Genomic DNA, 19,266 nt, shown 5'->3' on the forward strand with positions numbered 1-19,266 from the left:
CATTTAACATACTGTATTAATCCCGCCGATTTACTACCACTGATTATGCAGGGAGCGGGAAACAGGGAGAGTTTTTAATTTACTGCTTGCTTTCCTGTGGACTCTGTAATAAATGCACATCTTGATATTTATGAAGCTTCGAAGTGTAGGAAAGAGACCAGAGCATTGCTGTGCGCTATCATGACTAATAGCGGTGTGTATTACGGATAATAGATTAGATTATTTTATCTCATGTTAGGATTTTGAGAGAATAGAGCCCTTACTAATTGTTTCTGGAGCTGAATCGATTATTAATTGATTACTAAATTAATCGTAAACTATTTGGATAATCGATTAGTCGGTTTAAAGCCTTTTTCGTTATTAAAACAAGATTTCTGATTGTTTCAGCTTCTTAAATGTGAATATTTTTGCTCCATGTAACAAAGAATTCATTAAAAAGTGAATCACTTTGGTTTGTGGACAAAACAAGACATCTGAGAATGTCACCGTATCCTGGTTTGACAAACACTGATGGATATTTTTGACATTTTATGGACCAAACGATTACTCGATTCATTGAGAAAATAATCGACAGGTTCATCCATAATGAAAATAATCGTTAGTCGCGGCTGTAATTGTTTCCCCACCCTCCAACTTTGAAATCAAAGGCATCAAATGAGAAACTGGACTCATTTCTGTTAATAATTGATAAATGCAACCACATGATGATGGAATCTTTCCTATAGCACCAGCTTTTAGAGGAGTCCACCACTAATGCCGTTGTCTTTTACTACGACAAAGGCTTTCGATCATAAACTTAACTGTGCATGATATTATCTGATGATCTCATGTGCCTGCACCAGTGTCCTGTGTCCATGAGACGAGAGGGAAAAGAGAGGGAGCAGGAGAAAGTCGTTAGGATCTGTGCACTTCAAACGGTCCCCTGTCATTTAATTACGTCTTCCACAAAAGGCAGCCCACATCCGCTTTGTCGTCTGTTCAGAGTCATCTGCAGGTCGTCTGGTCTGTCACGAAGCGTGAGTCACATGCTCGGCATCCTAATGCGGGATCAGTGCAACATACACTCCGTCTGCATCCATGCTCAGTCATATTAAGTTATGCCGGGGCAGGAAACTGTGGCCCCCAGATGTAACTATGGCGTAATCTTAAGGGTCTGTAATTTATCAGGCGGTGTGACAGAGTGCTACCAAAGGGCCCGGAAAAAGGGGGCAAATCTTTACCATGCTGATAATACGACCCTGTGATTTACACAGTGTCTGGGCTCAGCAGCTCGCTAAGGTCCACCACACTCAGGAAGCTCAGAGGGACACTCAGCAGCAGAGCGTGTGATCACAATGATAAAAGCCTTGTCAGGATTCCGATACCTCTCAGACGTGCATCACAGTGAACCACCCGCTGTGCATTAATGAACAAAATATTTGTTGTTTTCCTTCCATTGCCCCATGGCCTCTTGTTGACAGGTGTATAATTTAGGATTTTAGGCCACACGACAGAGAGAAAACACTCCGAGTTCTCACATTGTGCTCTGTAAACAGGTTGGTGTGTTGTGGTTCAAAGACGGAATCTGACAAATAAGAAATTCTCCGCCTGTGAAGCCTCTTGCATAATAACAGTGTGTGTCCCTGTGGCCTAAAGTATAAGGTGCCAACCATGACCTACAAAATCAAATCAATTCAAAATGAGCAAACAACAACAAGGTACTTATGACCACTTGACCCAAACACTGCAAATGACCAGTGACCAGAACAAACAATTAAAATACAAAGTCACAGCCAGAGAGACGGCGTGTGTGTGTGTCTGGACCTGCCTACAAATAGAGCGGCACAACATCCCCAAGGTACTGCACCAATTACACATCCCAAAACTCTCTCCCTCCCGCTGTTGTCGTCGGCGTCGTCGTTGAACAGAAATCCATCTAAATCCAACAAAACTGGCGAACAGACTTGCAGCATGCAATCATCCCCAGAGGACTTGTATTATTAAAAACCCATTGCGTTACAGAGGCATCTTTCTCATTTACTTGTTAATACTCAGAGCTGCCATTCAGGCCAACATTAAAGCAGTGGATTTTTTTGGCAGAGAGAGACAATACTGTGCAACTAATTCATCAAGCAAGAATAAGAAGACGCTTTTATTTGTTTAATTGACATGGCTCACATATTTTATTTCAAGTATTCCAGTCTTTAATGGCACAAAAGTATAAAAAGCATTAAAAAATATTTTTTTATATATATATTTCTTTTAATCTTAAGATATAGATTACTGATGATTACAGAATCCAAAGGTTTAGTTTTTTTATGTACAGCTGACCCCCCAGTCCACATCCAGATCCAGACGCCATCCTATCTGGACTGGATCACTGAGGATTTGTCAATTTAAACAATCTACAATCGAACCAATTTAATCAATATGCCGCAAACCCTGCGCTTCCGTTTTTCTTTCAAAGTAAAAGCACTTTACCGTTCCAGTTGCCCGAATCCAAACACTTCACGACTCTCATTGTGAGAAGTATTTGCATGACTGACGCTCGGCTCCACACTGAACAGTCCTGCTATTCTCTTTTACTTGGCGAGTAAAACAAAAGCAGCCGTTTGTTGTGTGGACTACAGAGTGAGACACGCTGAGGAGGGAACTTCACACGGCGTGAACTGAGGAGAGAATGTAGACGGCACAGATTTAATCAAAACAAGAGCAGAGAGGTTTTTAGTAAACAAAATAAAAAATGGTGAACTTCATTTAGTGCAGTTCATTTACATTTTTATTGAAGTGACTAATGTGGTTTTTATTTGTCTGTGAAGATTCTCAGTCATCCAGACCATAGTTATCTGCAGTGGTCGCCTCCGGCAGGAAACACAACGACTGCCAGGTTTTCAACCATTTTCTCTGGTGGCAACAACATCCTGGCGGCTGCTCTCCTGTGTGACTTTGGAGCCTGCACCTCGGGGGTGGAATATGGAATTCTACCTGGCATAATATTGTGACTAGAATTTGATTTGACATAAGGAAGGATGCACGGATGAGAACTTAAAGATATGAGCAGTTTTCGTCCATAAAATGTTGACCGGGTGAGTGTTTCCCAAACATTAGAATGACCACGTTCTCAAATGCTTAATTTTGTCCATAAAAAACACAAAATATTCAGTTTACGCTTGGAGACAAAAAGAAACCAGAACATATTCACATTTAAGAAGCAGGAAAATTACAGCCCTTAGAATAAAAATAGAACGATGAAACTCTAGCCTTTATTTTTTAACTGCAAATTTGTTTTGAAAATGATTAATTGTTCTAATGCGATGTCTTTGAAATTAAAACTCCCCGAAAGTCAAACGGAAGGAAAGAAAAAAGGATGCATTTCTTCAAAAATCCCTTTTAAGATTTGTATCTTTTGCTGAGCATAATGCAAACTGAATATTAAGTAGAACATCGTCAGGCGAACAGGGTGACATTTTAATCAGTTATTCTTGAGAATGGCTTCTCTTTAATTATCTTTCATTATTCTCAATTATCTGGGCTCCACAGGGATGAGTCTTGCTTTCTCTTCTGCTGCCGTTGGACCGAGCCATTTTCACTCTCCAAGTGGCTATTACTGTGAGTAAGGGAAGCAAGGGGAAGTGAGGAAGGGCATCGGAAAAGATTATTGAAAAGCTCTGAATTACACTGATTAGCTGTGCTTTTCCCCACTCCATCCCAGCAAGAAGAAGAAGGAAAAAAAATCCTGCCTTCTCTCATGAGTCATGTTGCCATGTCGTCATTTTGAGCCGCACAGCACCACGAGACATTAGAATGATGTGCCATTCACGAGACACTGCGAGACATTTGGAAGGATTTTTAATTGTGGCAACAGCATTAACACTGAGGTGACTTTTAACCCCCTCTGAAAGTCATCTTTCATACTAACATCACGCCCGGCTTTAAACGAATATCCTTGGTGCTTTATATTTGTGTTTGACGCCTTTCATGTTCTCACACAAAGTGACGAATTATGTTTTTAGAGGTAATTCGGGGTTTATTATTGCACCAACACATGAAAAGGCAGACACAGAGAGACATTTAATAATTCTGTTTTTAAGCCGGTTCCTGTTTGAAATGGGAAAAAAAACCCAAAATCCCTTAGCGAAATGGAAATGTAGAATTGTCATTTTATTAGGAATTCTCACTAGTCTCACTCATTACTCAAACGTTACATCTTTCTGGATATACATATATTCAGCTTAGGTCTTGGAGAATGCATGAAATGAGTGATCACTGTTCTTTTTTTTTTTTTTCTCTGTATCTTTAAATTGCAATTTGCATCTCATATGTGAGATTATTTGCATAATCTCACATATTCTGTCGCTGCACCACACTGTAGATGCCGAACACTATTCTTGTCAAGTTTCCTCTCATTGAACAGTGGCGTTACCAAGTTTGTATCACTGGCCTGAATCCATGTGCTAATGATCACATTATAATTATTTCATTCTTCTTCACTTGTCCTTACAGGGACAACAAACTTTTAACAATGTAGCAAACACTGTGAATGAATGAATGAATGAATGAATGAATGATGCATTTGTCATTATTCACTTATTTTCATTGAGAGCTATAGAAAGCAGAGTTCCGAATGATCCAAGCTAGTTTTTTTTCATTTGCTGCTCAATTAGGGCTGGGATATCTCTGACAGATTTATATATATATATGAAGAAGAATATATGATGCGGGCTCATACCGAGTGCCGGCTCTTAAAGGACACAATATGTGTGCGCTGAACCAAAGCATGACTACATTTTAGATTTAATGGAGGCATGAGCGCTCATGTGCCCTCCGATTTAGTGAGAACGGACAACCCCTTCAATCAAACCTGGACTCAAACACAGCAGATGGGAGAGAATGGGCGATTAAAAGTGCATTTATCTTAAAGCCAATTTCTCTATTGTTTTATGGCGTGCTAAAAGGAAAATATCCCAACAAAAAGCAGAGAAGAGGCCATATTTATATAAAAAAAATAATAATCTGCACACAAGCACAGCTACCACGGGTATGATATGGGATGATAAATGCTAATTTAATGCACTGGAAAAAGTGGAACAGATGGCAGACAAATAGAAATGATCTATCCCTGGTGCTATTTACATATGTATGTATATATATGTATATATGTGTGTATATATATATATATATATATATATATATATATACATAAACACATGGAAATTTTGAACAGACTGAATCACTGCCAGATCAGAGGTGTCCAGCACCTAGAAGAGTAGATGTTGATAAACTGTATGTTTGGGTCTCTTAGAAATCCGGAACTATAGCTACCCGTGCAATGATTTATGGTATAAACTGGGACTGTCACTTCTTATCTGACGTGTGGAGATCAAAATCCCATTTGAAGTGAATGTATACAGCATAGAAGCACACCAGACTATCTGAAGGAATTACCACATGGTCCAGCACTGTAAGCACACCTTGGCTTTTTTTTAGTGAGGATGAATCAAACTGTGGTGTGTTTACCTCCTTTGTATACTTATTTTTTTGTTTTTCGGGTTGGTGTGAATGTAGTCCGAGACCTCTGGTGATGAAGCTCATTTCCTGATCAATAAACATCAATAAACATTTCACTGCAAACAGATCTCGAGGAAATGTATCATCACTTCGGTCGAACTGGGACTGAAATATTTTAAAGACAGACGTGAACTTGTCTTCCGCATACTGTTGAGGATGAAAGGCAGCAATGGGATCCGGATAAAATTCAGAAAAAAAAAAAAATCACCTCCTGCTGGTTCATTAACCCCAGTTAATGCTCAATCTGAGGCTACCACCATAAATAATTTCCAGAATGAACAGACCTCAGGCCTGTGTTGCACTCTTACTGTATTCTTCCAACATTGTCAGGCGAGCGCACGCCTAGAATATAAACGATGTACCTGCATGTTTAGCCTCTCAGGTTGTCATAAAGAGGAGCTACAGAGCGCCATCAGTCCTCTGACACTGCCCATTCAGCAGAAAAGTGGAGGAAAAAAACTACAGCATGACATGAAAAATGTCCACACGAGCATCTTAAGGTCATTTGTAATAGGTTTTCTGTCATAACTTACACACAATACAGAACGATGGCTGCATTTCCACTACTTCATCTCCTCGTTTCAACCCACAAACCCCCGGATCTGCCGCTCCCTCCTCTCCGTGATCACCTTTCATTGTGTTTCAGGATAGCAGAGCATGAAATTTGTTTTGTTGTCATTGACATTTTTCTCATTTTCTCATCAAACAAAACAATGACTCAAATTTAAAGCAGTGTCCATGACTCATAAACGCTGCCTGTTTACCGGAGGAAAATTGGGCACTGCAGAGCTGACAACATTGATCAAATCTTTCATGCTTGTGAAATCTAGCAGCAGCACGAGTATAAGTACACGTTTTCATATCTATCTATCCATTGTGTTTCCACTAGCGCAACTCGACTTGCCTCGGCACGGCATGGCACGGTTATTTTGTTTATCCATTAGCGATAGTACCTGGTACTTTTTTTTAGTACCTGCTCGGGCGAGGTTCTAATGCTGTATTTCCACTGGCTCTACTCGCCTCGGCACGGCACAGCATGGCACGGCACGGCACGGCACGATTAGGTTGCATCTCCACTACAAAAAAAGTACCGACTTAACGTGGTCGGGGTCATCACTGCACGGTTGCGTGAAACTGTGTTGCCTTCGTTTTATACACGACACACACACAGACTCCTGGTAGTTGTATGAGATTAACTCACATTTTTAGGATTATTAAATAGTTTTAACTGATCTACAGTTCGGCACTGTTAAACTTGATTTTTGTCCACACGTCTCCGGAGCACAGACTCCTATTCCACAGACTACAGCGCCAGCGGTCTGCGATGTCGCTCACGATCAACGGCGCTGTCCCTAAACACGCCAGACTCCTCTGTTAAATATAGAGATTTCCCTGGTAGTTGTTGGAGATAAACCCACGTTTTTAGGCTTGTTAAGTAGTTTAACCGATCTACAGTTCGGCGCTGTTTGGCTTGATTTGTGTGTCGGACGGCACTCTGGCCAGTCAGTGGCCAGCAGTCTGACCAATCATCGCATAGTACCTACTCAGCACGCCTTTGGAACCTTGCAGGAGCAGGTACTAAAAATAGCACCTGGTACCAGGTACTATGCTAGTGGAAATGCTACTTAAACCGTGGCATGGCGTGGCGAGGCGAGTAGAGCCGGTGGAAATACGCCATTAGTGAGCCGATACTATACGTGCCGTGCACTGATTGGTCAGAATGCCATCACAGAAAGAGGCACAAGAATCAAGCTGAGCAATGCTGAACTGTAGATCAGTTACAAAGAGGTTTTCTGCCCAACATTTAGCACGGAATTTAACAAAAGGCTGTAATCGCGATCCGCGAGCCACATCACAAATGTGTCAAATGCAGTCTGTGCAAGTACTGAACAAATCTTTTGTATTTACTGATTCTAATGATTCAGCACACTGAAAACAACTGCTTTACAAGTCACTAGTTTGTGTGTGTCGCGTATAAAATGAAACAATTACTCGATTCATGGATTATTAATCGATTACTAAATGAATCACAACTATTTTGATATTCAGTTAATAGGTCTGAAGCTTTTTTCATTATTAAAACAAGATTCCTGATTGTTTTAGCTTCTTAAATGTCTTAAATTTCTCATGTCTTTGCTCCGTATTACAAAGAAATCATTAAAAACATCATTTGGTTTGTGGACAAAACAAGACATCATCGTTTCCAGGTTTGACAAACACTGATCACCATTTTTGAAATCCTCTGACGTTTTATGGACCAAACGATTACTCGATTTAATTCGAGAAAATAATCGACAGATTAATCGATTATGGAGAGAATCGTTAGTTGCAGCCCTAAAAACGAAGTCACGGCAGTTTCATGCAGCCGTGCTGTGATGACCCCGCCCACGTTGAGGAGGAGGTGCTATATTGTAATGGAAAACCAACCAAAACTACGTAGAGTCGAGCCAAGTGGTACAAGTTCTGATGGAAAGTTTTAAAAAGAAGAGAGGCGAGTTCAAATGCAGCTGAGTGAGTTTGAACACGGCTGCACCTGCCAGCATGCAGTGAGGCTTACGGGGAGGCAGAGGAAGTGGGACGTCCACTTGGCAGACCTCCAGGGCTTACTGTACAATTGTTACCACTGGAGCTGATAAGAAGAGACGGAAGAGATTCTCTTGGTTAGCTGACAAAAAAAAAAGGCCTGAGCCATGGACAGGATGTGTTTGACTTGTCTTCCTCTCAAGACAAAACTCTTGTAGCTTTAATCTCCCACATGGAGGTCAGAATGAGGAACTGTGAACGCCGAGGGATCCAGTTGTTGGCCTTAGGGCACTTCCGCAGGAATAAAGCTCCGCTTAATAGATGTTCCACTCACTAACTGCTAATGTTACGCTCAAAAGGAATGAAAAACAAGTTCATTAAAAATGTGGACGATACACTTGTAGTAGTGCTACTCGGGGATACGCCAACAGTCGTCTCTGACAATTTCAAAATAATGAAGTGTGAGTGAACCTTAACATGAGATGGCTGTTGAAAAGCAGCATATTTTCCTGTGCTCCAAATGTCTTTGAGCATGACAGTGCGAGATTAAATCACGCTGAGAAAGAAAGTAATATCATTAAAAGTTTGCGTTTCATGGTTGACAGATATTAAAAGGGAAGAAAACTTTAAAATCCCTTGATGAAATTTCTCTTGACTCTGCTCAGAGGCTATCTGTAAATTTCACACGCACTTTGATAATTGGATAATGTGTGTGTGTGTGTTTTTTTAAATGATTCTTTAACTCCAGTATAGCAGTAGTTCCTATCATATCTTTTTAATGGGTTTCGGAAAACGGAGATAAATGGGAGGCAAAATAAGCAAAAGCAGTTTATCTTGTTGTAGCGTGAACCAATGACCTTGTTGGTTTTTAAATAACTACCTCCCATCCATGGACCATGTTGATAGTAACCATTCTGGCCTTTCTTCATTAAGTCATCCACTATCTCTACCAGTTCACACCTATGGACACTTTAGTCTGCAATTAACCTAATCCCAATCTGCACTTTGAAAAGCCAAAACACAGACAGATTATGCAAACACTGCACAGAAAGTCTCATGGTCAAACAGGAAGTGAGAGCTGTCCTGCTGTGTTAACCATCACATCACCATACAATGATCTTTTTAAGGAATTAATTGATTCATTCATTATTATACTATGATTAAATCCAATGCTTGTATAAATGACATGATAATACTATAACAATATTACAACCGTCCTTGGAGCTGTTCCAAAATAATTTAATCCAACTTTTATACAGAGTCTGGTTCTGTCAAAAGATTTCTTCCTGTTAAAAGGACGCGTTTTTTTTTTCTTTCTCTCTCCACTGATGCTAAGTGCTCGCTCATTGTGTGAACTGTTGGATTTCTCATCTCCACTCTCTCTATTATATTGTAAGGTTTCTAAGCGCCTTGAGATAATGTATGTAGCGATTTGGGTCAAATTCTGTGACTAGTATATCTGCTGCTCTCGCCTGTGAGGGACGTGCCGCGGTTTGACAATTGCTTTCTAATCTTTTAGAAAGCTCTCTGGCGCTGCCACAAGTTTTCTCTCATCTAGTTGCAAAGTGCTGATGAAAATGTTTCAAATAATACACGCTGGGAAATATGGATTTGTGACGACTATCATTCTGCATTGCGGGATTACGGTGATTGTAGATTAGAAAGCAGATTCGATTAAGCCACCGGGGTTTGGTGGAAAAGCAACTTTTGGGCACGGGAAAGCCATGACACTTTTCAGAATCATGCGTCTAACAGAGAAAAGGGAGAACCTGACCTGAGATCTCAAGTGATCACACCAAAACGACTGACTGTCAGGTGCTTGACGTATCTAAAAGTGAACGTAAATGTCTCATTTAGCTGGTGTTTGCAGTATATATTGAAGGTGTGAGTGTGTAGGTGACAGTGACATTATACAGCCACAAATTTAAAGTTGTTTTGTGGATAAAGAATAAAGAAGCCTCCAACACATGGCCATTTCCAGCCATTTTATTTTCTTGTGAATTCTTGTTTTCTAATGCAAAAATTGTAAAATTAATAAATTAATAAATGAACTTTTGACTACCAAACCATTCATAATACATAATACATACCTACCGGTGCGTCTCGGCAGAGCACAACCAAGCATATGTGTGTCAGCAGAGGTCCTTGCCTTGTGTCAGACCGTGAAAGAGACGTCTCACACTTTTGCGTGTGTGAGAGTGTCAGTGGTCTGTTGTCGGGAGGCTCCATAATGAGTCCCACTGTGTCTTTCCCTCTTTGAAGCAGACTGTGGGGGCCTCGTGATGTTTATCTTTTTAAATATGCTCCGTTCGTTTGTGGGGAAAAAAATGCAAACGATAATAGTAATGTGTTCACTTGACCTTTGCACAGCTGAGGCTGAGCCTCCGTTTGGTGCGCCACGCCGTGTCTAACTCATTTGTCCTGTTATTTGTGTGCATCCACCTGTGTGCGTGTTTGTGCGTTTAAAAATGTCGTCACGTTTGCGGGTCATTTGCACATCTGCATCTGCATGCCATCAGTTTTCTCATCTCTTGCTCTTTGAGGTCTGCAATTCATTTGGGTTTAATTTCATTTTCTGTCCATGACACTCACAATTCCTCGCGCAGAGTAAGCCCCCCCAGCTATAAGTCAACCCATGTCACGTTGAATTTCAGCAGCTACGTGTTTATCACACCAATCCAGGTTAATTCTAGTGGACCAGCAGGTGTGTGCTCACTCCCTCAGGTCTTGCAGGGCAGTGGTCAAACTCCTCACTCTCATTTCTGATTCATTTCATTTCTGCCCATGCAATCCCTTAAATCCTTTGGAGTTCTTAGTGCCGGTGGCCATGCCAGCAGAGGGAGGGGACACACTGTGGCTTATGCTGTAGAACTGCAGCACCCTAAGTGGGTGAATTATTGTCATCTAACAATTACTTTAACTGGAGATGGGAATTGACGCCAAGGTCACTAGATCAAATGGGATTTGTGGATGGTACAATGTCAGTCAGATCCAGGCATCAATCCCAATCCTTTGGCGTGGGGATCCAAGCACAGCAGCAGCACAGGAATACAAGTGAGCTCACGTGTTCTCTCACTATTCAAACATGGCTTTAATGCCTCTGCTTTAACGATGAGCAAATACTCACAATGGATACAAGACTGATCGATCACTCGATTGGATATTGAAAAAAGCAAAAGCGAAATGTTTATTTATTTTAAATAAATAAATAAAAAATTCACATTATATGCTTCCAGAGCCGACTGTTAAAATGTGGGCTGTTCCATTTTCTTCTTTGTGGGAGATCAGATGGTAAATGCATCAGCACTAATGCGTAAAATGGTAAAAGCTTGGTAGTTAGTAAATTTAAAAAAATTGACTGAATCAGACTGTTATCTCACTGGCAGATACTCAAGACTGAAATCAGCAATTTTGCCATATGCACTGTGGTCAACAGCAAGCTTCAGTGTTGTCACCCTTCCTCGTGTATTTCTCCCTTACCTCGTACTCCACGTACTCCTCCTCCTCTACCTCGTAGGAAACCGTCTGAATCTTGATGTTTTCGCCGTCCTCCATCAGCTTCGTCTGAGGATCCTCTGTGCCAGGTGTGTCCGCCCCTACGCTGATGGACGCCTCCTTGGCCTTCTTCTCGGTGAACGTGGTCTCGCAGCACTCACTTTTGTATTCCTTAGCCTTGATGCTGCCGCTGTCCTCTTTGTAAAGGATGAAGTTGGGCCTGTAGAAGGCCTCTACGGCCAGATGCAGCGAGGTGGCGTCCAAAAGTTGCTGGGCTTTCACCTTCCCGTTGGTGCTGTAACCTCCGCTGCTCGCAACAGTGCTGTTATTTACTTTACCTCCTCCTCCTCCTCCTCCTCCTTCTCCTCCTTCTCCACCTCCACCACCACCTCCTCCACCTCCTCCTCCAGCCAAATAATTCATAATGTTTTCCTGGTACTGGTTATTATGGAAGTCCCCCCCATAACCGTTGACCATATGCTTACTGTTTTTGTCCAACAACGGGTTCTGGAGCTCACTGAGGTTCTCCATAGCCACAGGGGATAAAAAGTGAGCAGGAGGAGCTTCTGGGTATTTTATAGATGAAAGAGCAAAGAGCGGGAGAAAGGCTCCTCTGTGATTTGTCGCCAGTCAATTTGGTTATATCAGTCAGAACGCAGCACTGTCAGACCTACAGGAGAAAAAACAACAACAACAGAGAAACAAGGGGGTTTAAAACTTGCAGGGATAATTCAGTTTGACATTTAGCAGCAGGTAGTTTGATGACAATTTACCAAACACAGGCTCAAAACAAAATGTGTCTGTTGCTCCCTCAGCAGCAACAACTTCAAATGCATTTCACTTTGTCCAGACCTGCACCCTGCAGGGCATTTAAGGAAGTCCCTCAGTCTAAATACATGAGCCAACACACACACACACACACAATAATATGTCACTGTACACATGCATGTTTGTCTGTGTGAGGACATTTTGACCTTGTGGGGACATTTTGTCTAGGTCTCACAACTTTAGAGGGCTTTTTCAGGGTTAAGACCTGGTTTTAAGGTTAGGGTTGGGGAAAGGGTTGGGCACTTATTTGTGGTGGTTAAGGTTATGGTAAGAATGGGCTAGGGAATGCATTATGTCTATGTCGATGTGTCCTTACTACGATATAAAAACATGGTTGTTTTTTGTGTGTGTGTGTGTGTGTGTGTGTGTGCACAATTGTTTGGGGTATTTTTTTCACGTCATGAATCGGATGAGGCCTCTTGCACAGGTACAGCTCAGAGGGGCTGTATTCTTCCATCTGAGCAAATACATTTATGTTGAAATGACTTTAAAACTTAATTTACAACATGACAATCGATCCACAGTAGATTGGAGACGAGCTGAATTAAAAAAAAACAACACAGTTGACACTGGACACAGTATGATGATGATGATAATGATGATGACGACGATGGATCAATGACAACAAGTTCACTGAAATGGCCGAGTCTTTGTTATTTCTTAGGAAAGAAAGGAATAACTGAATGTCTAATCATGTCAGTGAATCAGTATCAGTCAGGCTTGATTGCTCTTTGGTATCCTAGACACTCCAAATCAAGATCTGTTTATTAATATACAAACATATATTTATATATATATATATTTATATGTGTATATATATATATATATATATATATATATATACTATAAATCCAGTAGTATATTTAAATGTTAGCTATTAAATTCAATAACTCAGTCCCTGCTGCATTTATTTCTTAAATTATCATGACATTATTCCCCCCCACACAACAAAATAATGCTGTTTTCCATAAAGCCGGCAAGTGTGACATTTAAGCATTAATAATGGCGTTGTGCAAACATTTGTATACAAGTCAGTCTTCCAAACTCATAGTGGGCGTAGTATTGATCAAGATCTTATGACATATCATAGCAGCCATGCAGTGGAATACTAATACTCGCTCGCCCTGCAGAGAACAGACAAATATGCCTCTTACTCTATATTTAACCGTCAAAATGATCGAAACCCATTTCTCTCCCTCTTACTTTCACGCTGCAAAAATAACCTAGAGGTCTCTGCTTCTCGGCTAGCACATTTACCCTTTGTCTGATTAATCTGTGTTTAAAATAGAAATGCTAAAAGCAGATTGTTTTTGTGGGGTCCTGACACCAGTCACGTCTGACTGGCACACTGCAGCATTTCCAAACCCATGAGGAAGAGGTATTTCCAATTGAGCACAACAAGCTTACACATAATGCATAATTACACTGTGCCACTGGGATATGGATAATAGCTTTATGGCTCACAGGCTAATAATAAGTTGCACACTGATCATCTTCTAGATGATTTGAGACATACATTTAACTTTTATCGTATATGGTGGTGTGAGGATTTAAATGAAGCAAAGAAGAATCTACGGATGCGAGGCGGAGGCGGGGTTACGTCGCTACCTGTAACGTAACCTGGCTCTTCATATTCTGCGTATATGCCTCTCGCTAATAATGATTCCTTGCAATGTCAGGCTTTTGAGAATATCTTTGTCACTCATTCCCAGCCTAATATAAAACTCATAAAACTCATATAAAAATCACACTATCTCTGGCCGGCCCAAAGCTTCGCTTCCCTCCTCGCTCGCTTTACTTGTGCAGCTCTCCCGGTAATTCATGAGAATGTTATTAATATTATTAATTCTGTGCGCACATTATACCTTTTTCTCCCTGTGTGTAAGCATTCTGGTTTTATATTTACTCTAATCTTGACTTCCTAATTAGATTTCCTTCTCCTTCTTCCTTCTTTTTTATATTTACATCCTTTTATATCTATTTCATCGTTTCTCTTTGCAGTTTTTGTTTGCAGTCGTTTTTGCCTTTTTCATGTTTTCTCCCCATTAATAAAATATGCCCCGTGCTCCAAGGCTTCCAGGAGCTCACTAAGCACCGGACAGCCAACAAAGTTTTGTGTGGTTCCTCCCTGTAGGACCTCCTGTGCCTGGATGTGCTGACATTGTTGTTCCACACCAGCGCACCGTGTGGTCCGTGCACTGCACAGCTCCAGGCAACGCACACGCGTGTGATTCTAGAAAATGGGAGTTTGAAAATGCCTCGTGTTTGACTAAAGATGGTCAGGTGCTGAGGTTGCAGTTGAGTTTATATGCTGCTTGTACGTGTTGTACATGGCTGCTTTGTCTGGGCCACGATGATATGTGGCATCTGCCCCCATTCACATCCGTAGGGATACCGTTTGTGTGTCTCTCACTACATGCACTACTGTGAGAATGAAATATGAATTTGACCTATATTAAAAACAAGAAATCACATGGTGATTAGTGTTTACATCGTTGTCATGGTTAAATTGTGTAAAAAGTAATGTCACCTGAGGAGGGTGTTCATGCATCGTGCAGGCTCAGGAATCCTCAGATTACCTCTGATCGTGTTTTGGTGATCGAAAGATGACTTCAGCGCCAAGTGATGGCGTTTAGATTAGATCAGGACGGACGTTAAGACCATGTTTTGGACACAGCCTGAGGTGTTCTTCGGCAAAACTACACTGACATCTGCAGGGCTGAGCACCTGCTGTGATATTCTCATGAGACATCAAGACAGAGTTCATGATTGGGATCAGCAACGTTCTCTGTTTTGGATGCTTTTAATTGGGTGCCGAAAGCGAGACAAGGACACCGCACGTCCTTGTCTCCCTGAGATTTAAAAAATGTCAGAGTGTCTGCTCTTCATAGTAAAAGTATAGCCACTTCAGTCAGAGTGCCCCAAGAATAGCATTTACCATCAATAATCACTAGTTCATTAACACTGACGCACAACTGTGATTATGACATGTGACAGACGGGGGACTAAGTTACCTCCACTCCTCAGTTTAGATGTGATGTTGTATTTCTGTAGATCAGAGGTGATTGCCAAACAGCAACAACACACGCTCAGGCGTCTTCCTTATTTACTCTTCATTAAAGGTTTTCCAAAATAGACCTCGCATTGAAACCGGATCAATGCTAATAAACTCGCTCTCTGACAGCATCTGAGGAAGCAACAAGCGGCGGCTCTCATTATATGTCTTCCTCTAAGAACTTCCTCGAAGATACTTCCAACATTCTGCACAAGCTGACACTGGATTACTTTTCCTGTAATTACTCACAGTTGCTCTGACAAATCTGTATGTTGTTGTCACGCTTCCATTTCCATGGGCGCTGTGTTGTCGGTGCCTTTTCTAGTAAACGACAGTATAAACGGGACTAAGCCATTCGGTGTATTCAGCGCAGCAATGTAGGACACCTCATAATCTGTGCATGTGAATACTCCGCGTGTGTGTACATGTCTGTTTATCGGCCTTTGTGTTTCAGGCGTTCTCTCCTGTGAGCAAGATATATGTGCCTGAGTGGGCAGATGACTTTGTGGGAGAGAAGCAACACCCAAAAAAGAGAGAGGGAGAGACACACGGGGGACAAGAAAGCGAGAGATGATACTTGTGTCGAGTGCACTGAGGCATGTTGGTCGACTTCACTGGCTGCGAGGCATAAATAGCTGGGAGGTGCAGCTGAAAGTGAATGAGGCAGAGCAAACGCCACTCGTGAGGAAAACAATTCAGCACGACAGAGATGGCACAAGTGCAAGCCCGTGTGCTGCAGTGCCGCTGAGCCCCGAGCTGTCTGACAGGGGGCTAATAGATTAGTGAACAACCTGTAAGCATCCAGGTGCAGGAGGGTATGAATGAGGCCGTGGCACTGCTAACATGCCAGCCTCTCCGATACGTCGCTGCGCTCCAACCCCATTAGACTACAGTCAGCACACTCGGTTTGCCTGTGTCAGCCAATTGCCAATCAACCTCACACCTCTGACCCTGAATCCGAAAGCTGGTATTATCAGCCAAGGCTGGAGGCCAGCTTGGTGCGATGCAGCTGAATACCAATGTATTTCGGCTGTCGGCCATGTTCACCAGCCGATTGCATTCAGACTGTGTCTCTCACAGCTTTTCCTGGACACCGCACGACGAGAGCTGCTCGTGCTGCTCGACAACAACAACTTCATCTTCCTGTAATCTCATTTTGAAGGCAGGGCTGGTTTATAATACACATAATGAGGTAACGCCAAGTTGTTATTGATGATCACACAATAGCACAATTTCTAAAAGTTTATTGCCCAAAATACATGCTATTAACAGAAACAGGTTAAATTAGCAGTTGCTATTTTACTTCAGATAGTAACGGTGTTTCTTTCATTGTCATCTGCAATCCAAGGTTTTGAAAAGACATTTTTCAGTTGAAGGAATGTTAATTTGAAGGCTCACGTTTGTGCTGTGTCATGTTCTGAGAGGCTCTAGTCATTCTGGCCCGGCATTTTATTATTCTCTCTAATGTTATTACAGCACTAGCTGAGTGAACCCTGACTAAGCAAAACTGTAAGAACAAAAACATTTTATTTTCTTCTTGGCCTGATTGTATGTATTTCATTATTAGCAGGGGCAGCTACATTTCAGCTTATGGACCACTGTTCCATTCAGTTCGGATGAATGTGCGACTGACGGACTAACTGACATGTGACGGGCACTGATTTTGGAATCAAGAAATGTGTCATTTAATTTTTGGTTTGAGGAATGAGGGAAAAAATGTCAATTATCAACACATCACAATACAAAACAAGTGGATCGTGACAAAATCACGTCATGCCAGCACGACTGCACTATTCCACATCCAAGGATGCGTGAAAAATGTCACAATCCACTTGAAAGTAATCTGAATCCCATTAGTCATTGTTGATACTCCTGTCAATCTCAGGAAGCGATAAAACATTTAACTCAGAGTGGACACAGTCAAGACTCCCTGGAGTCTTATGAAGCACCACGATTGTGTCACTCGCTTTAGTGGTTTTTTTTCTTTTTTATCTCCACGTCTCTGTCACGTGTTTGAAAAATGTTCCTTGATGTCTAAATCTGCCAGTGGAAATCTCAGCCGCACATTTGCATAATTCAGTGTGGTCGCTGTCAGCGGCAGTTAGTACACTGTTGCTAGAGTAGTTTGCTGATAATGATAGACATGCTCTGTCTAAGTTGACTTCCTCCACTGTTATTACATATGTTCTCCACGAGCTGATGGCAAGACGAGGCTTTACAGTCAGACAGATAGATAGACAGATAGATAGATAGATAGATAGATAGATAGAGCTATTGTACTGCACGTTCCAAACAATACTTCATATTCTACTGCAAGGATGACATCCTTAACCACAACTTTTAGCTTTGTTCTTGATTTAAATAGGATTCATTGTTCAGCATTAACAGATTTGTTAGGGTTGCTTTAATTAACTGCTAAATGAACGGCTAATTATTGCTGCCTTGTACGTTGTTCTTCATTATATGTGTCTACTCTCCCCGGATGTTATTTTTCATTGTTGTTGTTGTTTGTCCGATTGTACGTGTGATGGTGCTAAATGACCCCATTTTTCGATGTAGGTCTCGCTTGTAAAAGAGATTTTAAGATTTCTTAGTCAAGTGAATGTGAAATGAAGAACAAACTAGATTGCTAGATTAATAATAATAATAATAATAATAATAATAATAATAACATCTCATTTACTGATTGTGAGTCGACGAACAGAGGTGTATCATTTCCATCAGTTAGGGCTGCGGTTCAGACTGGAATCAGAAGTGACATCACGACATATGACTTGTGCTGCCCCAGGTGTTGCAGGCACCAGGGGTTGATCACAGTGAAAGTGATGGGATTGATTGCTTTGTGTGTGTGTGTGTGTGTGTGATCCACAGTCATTATTATCACTTTAAAAACATCCAGAATGCAGACAGTCAACCACTCCTTTTACTGCTCTTTGTTATTCCCCCCCCCCCCCCCCCCCCCCTTTTGCCTTTCTTTGTTTTTCTGGGGGAGGTTTAAGTGTTTCCTTGAATGCGAGCCAACAGCGTTGACTAATCTCTCAACAAAAAAATGGCATTATTATAGTTCACAGCCCACACACAGTGATTTGATGAGTTCATGCCACGAGCTCATCAGTCACAAACACACACACACACACACACACTGAGACAATGAGAGAGCAGGATTTATGCTCCAGCAGTCGCAGGTGGAAACATTGTGCAGAGTTCATTATCGACCCTCTTCCACACACACACACATAGCAATGCGACATATTCACCTCACATTTCACATTTGATATATAAAACAATAAGAATAATAATAGCAATTCACTCCTTAGATTATTAGTTTACCGCGTTCAACTACTTGTAAACAGCACGTACACACACGCGCCCTACTGTAAAGCAACTGTAAACAAAACTAAAGAGGGACATTTAAAGGGGGGGGGGGATAATGTGTTGAAATGATTGTCTTACCGTTGACTTCTTGACAGTCCAAATATTGTGTGGAAGACGCGAACACTCGCCTGTCCCCGCCTGCACATGATGGCTTTGTCTCCGGGTTTCTCAGACTTTCTCATTTGAAGAAATAGCCAGTCACTTCTGACGAACAGGTCTCCGCTGCGCGAGGAGACAGCGCCGTCACGCGCTCCTAATCTCTCTCTCTCTCTCCCCTTTTCGCTCTCTCTCTCTTTATCTCTTTATCTCTCTCTCTCTCTCTCTCTCTCCTCTTTAAATACGAAGGTCTCTACCCAATAACCCGTTTACCTTGTGAGTCGACTCAAATGTTTTCGCCGCCGCAAAGTTAGACCGCCCTCTCTCTCTCTCTCTCTCTCTCTCTC

General features: G+C 41.6%; 1 protein-coding gene across 1 annotated transcript in view; it reads right to left on the reverse strand.

Moving 5' to 3' along the window:
• syndig1l (synapse differentiation inducing 1-like) overlaps positions 1–19,266 on the reverse strand; it is a 35,098-nt gene extending 15,832 nt beyond the window's left edge. Inside the window, exons 1-2 of the mRNA XM_058614325.1 lie at positions 18,902–19,266; positions 11,551–12,235 (exon numbers count right to left, since the gene is read on the reverse strand). Coding sequence (XP_058470308.1) covers positions 11,551–12,096 — 546 coding nt within the window. The 5' untranslated portion in view covers positions 12,097–12,235; positions 18,902–19,266. The remainder of the gene's footprint in view (positions 1–11,550; positions 12,236–18,901) is intronic.

The sequence above is a fragment of the Solea solea genome, chromosome 17 (genome assembly GCF_958295425.1).
Source record: "Solea solea chromosome 17, fSolSol10.1, whole genome shotgun sequence".
Classification (NCBI taxonomy): domain Eukaryota; kingdom Metazoa; phylum Chordata; class Actinopteri; order Pleuronectiformes; family Soleidae; genus Solea; species Solea solea.